The following is a 10,147-nucleotide window of genomic DNA, read 5'->3' as shown; positions in this document are numbered from 1 at the left end:
AAATCTTCTGGCTTCATTGAGGAGTATATCACAATTCCCTGGTGTTCGGAGGGTTCTCACATTCCATGTCCCAATGTTTAGCCCAGTATGGACGCCGTGCTCCTTCCTATCCGTCACAGGTTTGTGAAATGTCTTTTGTTGAGCACTTGTCATTATCGGTGTAATCCTACTTACATTGTTTACTCGCTCCATGTGTATCTCTCTCGTTGATGTCCTCTGCTTGCAACTCCATGGTGAGAGGCCGCTTGAGTTGATCCTGGATGTAGTCTTTACTGCTTCCTCCTTCGTTGTCATCCTCCTCGGTGTTGTGTTGCGGCACATTCTTAGCACCCTTGTCACTCTGTTGCCAGTGAGCAGCCACCGGGACTCGGGGCCTTTTCAGGGAGTTGACTTTCATGGACAAGTACTTGTAGGAGTTTTGACCTAGGGTACAACTGGGCACGCGGTCAGTGACTTCCCAGACGGGCGAGATGTTAGTTACTGGCAAGGATCAGGCCACCAGCCTACTCCTTGGGGTTTATTTTAGGTTTTCCTCCCCTACCCAGAGCCCCTGTTAGTTACTCTGGCTGCAAAGCCTGAGATATCCGGTCGGTACCACGGGGAGGTAGGGGTTGGGCTGCAAGCAGAGAGGCGATTATGGACAGGAAGACTGATGGAGGTTGCTGCCTGTACATACAGCTGGGGAAGTGGGAAGGGAGGGGAAAGGGGTTGTACATGCAGCTGACATGTGAGGAAGAAGTGCAGAAGAAAAGGAAGGGTAGCAAGCCAGCTGGAGTTGCGTGTCTGGATGCCATATACCAACCCGTTGATGGTATACAGGACCAACAAACACATTCAATTTTTGTCTGTGTTTAGTAACTTATAGTATAGAGTTTTTACTTTTTCGTCTTCGTTGCGTAATGTTTACAAAACATTCCTCTCTTTAACTGGCTTGTGTCCACGCTAGTATATCGCTGATTAAGAACAATACAATAAAACGGAGGAGACATTTTTCTAGCAGCATTACATTTTTGAGTCTTATTCGGGGATTTTGTCGTATGTTTTGTTGTATTTGCAGAGATTTTTATATCTTAATTGAGGTTCTTCGCAGATTACTTGCTAAGAATCCACTATTGCTGTCTGTCTATAGTAGCATCCTTGTTTTTTACCATTCGTATTTTGATGATCTATCTATCTATCTATCCATCTATCTATCTATCTATTCATCCACCCATCCATCCATCCATCTATCTATCTATCTATCTATCGTCTATCTATTTATCTATCTATCTTGGCCTATCTATCTATTCGTCTTTTTTGTATGAAGTGAAGCAAAAGTAAACGCCCTGGGTGCCGAAGTCTAAATAGATCTCGAGTGGCTTGTTTGCGGGACTGTCCAGCGGTGTCCACTTTTGATAATTACCGGAACTTGTGCAAAAATCCTTTTCGATTTGAGACTTACCCCTCCTAGATCCTTGATTTTGTAACAAGGTGGAAAGGAAATAGTCCTCGATGTAATTTTATGTTATAAAGGATAAAACACGCAAAGAAAATACAAACAATACCGACAATGTAGAAGCTGATTTCGAGTTTAGCATTCTTGAAACTCGCAATTCTTGTATCATACACATACTTTGCGCCTGTTTAAAGGGTATGTACAGTTCTGGTTGAGGTGAGATATTCAGAAACCACTCTATGAGATGTCAAGAAATATGCAATTCTAAGGGGTATCAAAAGTTTATTTGATGAAAATCGGTTTTGAAGTGGCCGAGATATGTAAAAACAAGGTGAAACAAAGAGATCTTAATAAAGTTGTGGCCTGTAGTCTTTTATTATTATCATCTCTTTTTTTGTTGGATATCTCCGCCATTTGAAAACCAATTTTCATCAAATAAACATTGAATACTTCTTGAAATTACATGCTCTTTCATATTTCATAAGAAGTTTCTCATTATCTCACTTAGAAATGTAAATAACATGAATCCCCACCTCAACCAGTACTGTACAGCCCCTTTAAGTCTAGACCATAATAAAAAACACGCAAACATGCACTTTATTCAAAGTACCTCTGTGAATTCTATCAGCCGGTCTGTTCTGCCATTATTCCTACCTTGTTCGTTTAAAGTTGGTTTAAATGGCCAGCGCTCCAGTAGGGGGAAATGCTTACGAGAACAAATGTATGAATTGATTTAACGCAAAGAATTCTAAAAATTCTAAAAATTGACAAACACAATAAAGAGACAAAGTAGTAAAAAATATTGCTTTGCAAGACTTCGAGGAAACCAACGCTTCTTAAAAAGGAGAAGGATTTACTTCTTTTCTCGGATTTTGCCACTGGCAGATTTTTCTCGAGGATTTCTCAGAAGACGGCTTCTTTAGATTGAGTCTCTCAATTCCGGATTGGAACAGAATGCCAATTCAAGTTTTCGGAAAGTTATTAATGTGATCACTTGCGTTTCACTGCAAAAGACTCGAGTGCCACGACGATGTAGAAGAGAACGTGAATGAGCGTCGAAGGAAAAAAGAAAGTTCAGTACATGCACTGGAAAAAAAAATCATTATTTACACTTAACATTCATTTCTCGGTATTAGTTTGGATCGTCAGAGAAATTGACAGAGAGTGAGGCAGAGAGAGAAAAGAAGTAAGATAAGTTAGATAGATCGATAGATATATAGTTGGATAGAAAGAAAGATTGATCGACAAGGCGAGAGAGGGAGCAAAAAAGAGGAGAAAGGGGAGAGAAAGGGACAGAGCCAGGGGTGGGAGAACCACTTTATGCACTTCCATCGTATAGTCACATCACATGGTGCCTTATTTTACAAATTACCTCATAACGTATATATGAGTAGTACTTGTTATCATCTTATGTTAATAACTATTCATAAATATCTTTCTCTTTGTGTTGATACTGAGCCAATTGTTTGGTAATTCGATTTGTGGCTTGTTAGTGGATGTCGTTAACATGTGCGTTATCGTACATTGCAACTGATGACAACTTAATTTGCCCTTCATTGATATGAATACTCATGGATTACTTAGTACGTATGTCTATGAATTTATCATTACCAATTGGTCAGAAACGCTAAATAATCGGTGTGCATTTACTTCGCTGAAGGGCAGTTTGTCAATCATTAATTTTGCAATCGACACAACTCAAAACAAAAATCATTAATTTGAATAATAGTATTATGTTTTCAAATTCCTTATGTAGGCCTACAGATTCTCTGTTACTCCATGTAAAACATGAAACTGCTGAAAACCAGCTGGCCAGCTGAAAGCAGTCTAGAAAGTTCTTGCATAAATGACATATTATAGCCACCTCAACAGCAAGCTCCACTCTGCTGTAGAATATGTAGGGACAGGAAGTCAAAGCAAATAAACAAGTGCACAGTCAAGTTTCGCATAGGCAATTATTATTTGCGTAGCATCTAATACAATAGACGAATAAATTGTCCTCTGTATTCCCAAACGTGAAGGAAGTATATTTGATTTGCTGAGCCACTGGGTTTGGTAAAGCTTACAAACTTATTGCTACAATTATCCATCAATCTGATAGAATTTAGTTACTTTTTATGTGTCTTTACATTAAGTACGCGTCGTTAATATCATAAAGAACAGAAGTAAGGAAAAAGTAGTAGGTCATCATGAAACATTACATGGAACAGAGTATGCCATACAGACAAGACAGAAGGAAAAGTAGTTGGCCACTTTGGTTAACAATTTAGACTTTTTTATTGTCCCAAAATGTTCGACATCCAAAAGCTCAAGAAAAAAAAATGACAGAAAAAAATGACTGACTGGTCTGCAAACAAACATTCCGAATAAAGCTAAAAACAAACAAACAAACAAACAAACAAACAAACAAACAAACAAACATATAAACAAACGAACGAATACTCTAAGTAAGGAAAAACAAACAACCACACAAACAAACGCACATAGTTCGTCATTCATCCACAAGGGCACCTGTGCAGGACTTCAAAGTCCGTCTGGAAAATTGATGAATAATTCTTTCCAAACTCCACCCCTCTTCGGCAACAGTGGAGATAGTATGTCCTGAAGCGAGTGCGCCGACGCAAAGGGGGTAAGCCCCCTATGTGGGATGATAGATCGTGAGGCCACGGCTGTTTACACGCGAGCCTGTTCATCCATCTCAATGTGAGAAAAAAAAAGAAGAAGAGAAAATCTAATTTCGGAGACTCGAACATGTGTTCTCATAGTCCCGACAATTAACTATCCCGTCGTGATAAGTCGGAGCGGCGAAAGTTAGTTATCCGCGTCAGACAACTTTACTAATGTGTGAAAGCCTAATCTTGCCCCGGAGCTATATAATGAAAGATGTCAGTGTTTTCTCTCATGACCATTCATCATTCTATGGAATGCTAAAGGGATAATGTATAGTTAAATATGCCCTACAATAACACCCAGCAATTAAAATCCAATGTCTCACCAATCAATCCAAATTGTGATGGAAACTTGGTCACTTCTAAAATGTTACGGTTTCCGAGGTCTGGACGGATATTGACATTTTACTGTAGCTTTGAGATACCGCTAGGTAATTTGATACACATCTCAAAGAAAGAAAAAACCAAACAAACAAAAAAGAACCCCCTAATCCCAATCTCCCTTAATTAAACGTCTCCCACCAACATACAAGCAAAAGAAACAAACAAATAAATAAACGAACAAAAAAAGAAACAAAACAAATTAACATTAAGCTAATAATTTTGGCAGAAAATGACAACCCCCATCTCGATTTAAAATAAAAGGTTGTGGTACTAGGTTAGTATAATATTGCAATAATTTCGCTGAGAGGATACATTTCATGCTCTTTTTGTCATCATCTTGTTAAAATGGGTACTTTTGTTAAAAAATATATACATATATGCATATTAATGAGCAGCCTGTGACGCGAGATCCATTATTGCACAAGAACTTCCTTGATTCATGTTCGATGTTAATAAAGAATATGACTGTCCTATTGGTACTTCTTTTCGCGTTTCAATCAGAATTAGTTGGAATGTTATGAAGTTTCTACTAGGATATAAATGATTTTAATTTGTAAAAGTAAACTCTTACAATAAATCAGGAGACCTTTCAAATCGAAATGGACAAAGAAAATTACATATGAAGAGATTTATCGCAAAATGAGCTAAGCGCCATTTTAATACATTTTATTGTAAGTCGATCATTAGACAGAGCAAAATCAAACCTTTCCAGTAATACGTCACATGTGACATAAGTTATGATTAAAAATGTCCTGTATTTTCTTATCATTTTGTTTGTTGTTTTAGCAGCTTTAATCACAAATATCTCAACTTAACAAGGATGGGGTTAGGTCGTTTTGCGATAAAAAAAGATCTTCATATATACAATAGGCCCTACGTACCACCCCTGATGGGCCAGCTGAAAGTAACTCAGAGAAAGGGGGGGGGGGAGGAGCGAGGCACGGGTGTAATTCAGTAGAGATTGCAGCAACATGTTACAATACATAAAAAAGCTGACTACGAATTCGAGCAATATATATTTGTATGGCTTAAACTGATGTTACAACGGGACAGCGAACACACCCACAAAAAACACACACGCACAGACACATACACATGTCTCTTCAAACAACAAACTCGCTCGATTTAAACAAGCACCCCTGCATGGTGTTATGACGAACCCCGGCCGTCTATATACAATACGCCTCTAGGCAGTGGCGATGTGATCCAGGAGGGTTCTCCCCCCTAAATGGGTCTGGCATAATGATTCCCTACAAACACGCCTTTAAAGATGTATTCCCCCGATGACCCACATCCTGTCCTTCCTCATGCTTGTTGCATATTTATGTAACACTGCTTGAAATCACCCCTGGTTGTAGCATGGAGCTATACGTTAACTGTAGCTCAATGGTCGTCGCAGTCCCCTAAAAGTTTGCATACGACGTGAGCGATAGCTCACATCTGCATCTGTGACATTATCCAAGTCGAAATATACAAGCCCCTGTTCTGACGTTGTCAAACAGAACCTGCCAATTCAGGATGGCTACGTATCATTGTCCATGTGTATCACATTTTTTCTTGACCTATTTTTTTTTCACATGTGTTATTGTCGATGTTTATTTGCCTTGTCGCCAACACGGTCACATCTCTTACCTACTTTGTGTTTATATTCCTCACAATCTCTCGAGATTTTGAAACGATGTGTTGCGGAAAACTCGTCTAGATCTATTCATGATATCTCAGTTTTGAGCTTGTTTTGCCTTTTTCGTCTTTATAATAATTTCATTTCCATGGAGTCTGTATCAATAACAACGCATAAGTTGCTCTTTAATGCTCAAAGCTAGTCTCGTAGTAATTTCAGAAGCCATAGTAAAGATATACATATACAATATGCATAATAAATCTGCATCTACACACAAAATCGTGCAAAAAGGGACGTTTTAGCATTTTTGCTATAAAGTTGTGGGAATCTTATCTGCGGGACTGCCAGGTTGAAATTAGTGAAGAATTCTATTCATTGCAAAAAGGATTGAGCCCGTGTCTGTATACACTTCGTCCCCAGTGTTTGTATTGTGAGTCTTTCTTGTTTTCCGTGTGTGAGTAAAATGTATTATATTTTGCACGTTATAGTTATCATAATTATAATGGCCCCAAATTATATTATCTAGATGTACCTTTCGGGGTCCATGACTATATCATTTACTTTATTGTCATGTAAACACGGCTGATAAACATGTGTGTGTGTGTTACAATTGAATACCTGAATATAAGAACGACCCAAGTCCAAATTTGGTTATCGTCTTTGGAGATCATTTACGAAATAATGCAAATATAGATAATCAGTCAAGTGACGGTTTTACATTCAAATTAGTATAAGTAACATTCCAATAAGTGAGAAAACTAAAAACATTACAAATTTATTTATCTTTTTCAATTTTTTTCTAATTTTCCCTAATGGACTTGGGTTGTAGGTATTCAATTACATTACCACATCGAACTGTTATTCAACAGTTTTCAAAATTGTTACTTTGTTTTAATGAATGACTGAATTTCGAAATTTTAACTATTTCAAATAACATACCTATCAAAATACATTATATCTTTTGAATTCTGAAATTAAAAAGTGATGAACCATCGATTTTTTTTATATACTTGGTCGGGATCTTTGACTATAGAAAACACTCCGTAGCATCAGAGCGCTCTCAAATCATGTTCTCTCTGACCTTAGATTATTTGGAAACGCTTTGAATCATATTTTTCCGTTTTTTTTTTTCCGTGGGAGCATTAACCTGTTGACACTTACTGAATGCAAGTTCAAGAGAAAAGAAAAAAACACCGTTTTAATAATTGACCAACGTGTCCACTTGTTTCTTTAGTTTTTTTTTTATTTTGTTTGGTTATTTGGTAGCGCTCAAATGTGTGTCGGTGAATGAAATGTAAACGGTGAAGCTGCTGGAGATGAGCTCTATAGTCTGTTCCCAGGAGAATTCTACGCAACTTCAAGCACTCTGGCAGATGAGGGTGCTGAGGGGAAGTTTCCACACCCCAATGCAATCCAGGACTTGTCAAGTACGTTTGTATGCACTCTGTCGAGCACGCAAGCAAGGCAATGCAGCTAATTCCAAGTGTATCAGCAGTAGATAGACTAACTAAACATATACCGTCTTTTCCCTGGCGAAAAGATACTGAAGGGAGAGATGGAGAAGGTGAGAGAAAACACTGCGACAACATGGCATGGCGGAGCACTCCCTTGCCCCGGACATGAACTTGAACACTTTGCCCGGGGAGCAACCGAAATAACTGTGCCGCGGGGATTACGTAGTAAAGCTAATATTTACCGAGTGTGGAGGGAATGTCTGGGTACAGTTGTAAGATTCGAAAGCATCGAGGTGCGGCGGTTTTTTTTTTTCATTTTCTTCTTGTTATTATTCAGAAAGCGTTTGCGTTAGATTTTCGTTTTGTTTTTTGTTGATTCTATGACGGGGTGGATTGGCGAAAGCCGGGAAAGTTATTAGCAACAAAAGGTTGCAGATGGATTGATACCATCAAGAGATAATGAGACGAGGGTAAAGGGGGGGGGGGGGGGGAGTGGAGAACGATACAGGTATTAGACAGCGTAGAGTGGGGTACCGAAGGTGATGAAGTGCGAGCAGGGAAGCGCGACGAGGAGCGAACCCAGGACAAAGAAAAAAAGAAGCAAACGTGCAGATTGGAGGCGGAACATGATATGCCATAAATAAAATCATTCCTGAATCAGGAGATGCAACCCGGAGATACTGCGCCTCAATTTTGTCGACCCCCCAAAAGAGACAATAATATGGTCAATGAAACGTATGAGAGTTTAATCGCCCGTGCATTGTAGCGTATATCATTTCATCCTATATCGAGAAGGCAGGGAATTAGTTAATACCATTACGCGAGGATCACATTCTACATGGTCAACATCTGCTTTACGATGATTGCTACGTAGATATGAGGCATCTTATATTCTATATCATGCCAAAATGAGCCAGTGCCATTGCCTCATAGTACAATCACGCTCTCGATGGTTACAAAATTGCCATGTGAACGAACTAGTAGAAGACTCGTTGCCTGCATTTCTCTCTTAAAGGAGGATGATCGTAAATATGAAACGTGAAAGAACAAACAAAAGCTAATCGAGGCCGTAAACTGAAAATTCTCCTCCTCAAATCCACGTGCCCATCCGGCGCATATACTGTCCCATTATTTTGCGTTTTTTCTGTTCAAGAAAAAAAAAAGCGGGGAAAGGTCTCGTTATCAAGGTCAACTTATCGTTGAAATGGCGCCACCCTGCGTCGAATAGAGCTATAAACTCTCGTCTGTTTCCTTGTCACACAAAATCTGCACCTCCTCATCTCTCCCTCTCTGTCTCTCTCTCTCTTTGTCTCTCTCTCTCTTTCTACTCTCATTCTCTATCTGTTTTTTCTCTTTTTATAGTTATATAATATAATATATATATATATATATATGTTTATATTCTAATATTCAATATAATATAATTTAATATAATTATAGTATATATTCATGTATGATAATATATATGTTGATATATATAATAGTATAATGTTTCTCTTTTATTTTATAAGATGCACACATTCATATAAACAAAGAGAGACACACACATGAGCAGTGTCATGGAGAGTTTTGCTGTCTGATGCTAGCAAATCGAGAGTAATTAACACAATTAATACAAGCTATGCTTTTCTTCTGGATTTCTATTTTCCGCATGCACTTAGAAAATATATGATTTTAGTTGCTTACCTGTATATTTATCGAAATATGAAGAAGACATTACTATGGCTGCATTACGCATTATTGAAAACTGTGTACATGAAATTCTTCACTCATGCAAACATTATGTACACTACCTTGTATTAATTAACATGGAAAAAAAGTAATTTGAATTGATTTGAAATCCTCCGGGGAGTCAGTAGAATATTCTTGAAAAGATATATATATATATATATATATATATATATATATATAATATGTGTGTGTGTGTGTGTGTGTATCATAATATACATACTTATTCGTTTATACGCATGTATACTCCAACCTTTAAGGCAGAGTCTTTTAGTAACATTCCAGGATAGCCTGTAGTTCCAGACGACTCTAAAAGATAAAGTTGAGCAAGGCAGAAAAAAAAAATTATGAAAAGCCACACAGCCATGTTTGCCGTCTCATGCAGTGCATGTTTTTCATTTGTATATCTTTATCTATGTTTGCGTTTTCATTTCCGTACACCAAAAAGCACAATTATGAAGTGAAAAGCACACTGCTTCGTATTGTTAATATTGTACAGTTTTTGTTCTTAAATTGATCTTCAACAGGTGATAACAATACACAGTATTTTTTTTTTAGTTTTTTTTTTTTTGGTGACACATTTCGATACGTTTCCACTTAATTAAACTTTAATGCAACAGCCCATGTTGTTTAGACACATGCTTGAAAACATACACACATTTCAATACACATGAACACATACACGCACAAATGAGTGTATGTGTGTGTGTATGTGTGTGTGTGTTTAGAGAGAGAGAGGGGGGGGGGGGGAGAAAGGGAGAAACTGTATAACCAATTATCAACACACGAGGTAGTTTATGTATGTTCACTGGTCTTTTGAATCTATAATTCTCAGGTATTCTTCCCTGCGTCTGCT

The 10,147-nt window shown here is 37.9% G+C and overlaps 1 protein-coding gene across 1 annotated transcript in view; it reads left to right on the top strand.

The window, feature by feature from the left end:
• The first annotated feature begins 636 nt into the window (after positions 1 to 636).
• LOC139716178 (uncharacterized) overlaps positions 637 to 10,147 on the top strand; it is a 33,236-nt gene continuing 23,725 nt past the window's right edge. The window contains exon 1 of the mRNA XM_071627738.1: positions 637 to 811. Within this exon, the coding sequence (XP_071483839.1) occupies positions 637 to 811 (175 nt within the window). The remainder of the gene's footprint in view (positions 812 to 10,147) is intronic.

This window comes from Diadema antillarum, unplaced genomic scaffold (assembly GCF_040938485.1).
Source record: "Diadema antillarum isolate AM-2024a unplaced genomic scaffold, OU_Dant_1.0 scf00000062, whole genome shotgun sequence".
NCBI classification, from domain to species: domain Eukaryota; kingdom Metazoa; phylum Echinodermata; class Echinoidea; order Diadematoida; family Diadematidae; genus Diadema; species Diadema antillarum.
The sequence above is the reverse complement of the archived record's forward strand: the minus strand, read 5'-3'. Positions and strand labels throughout refer to the sequence as shown.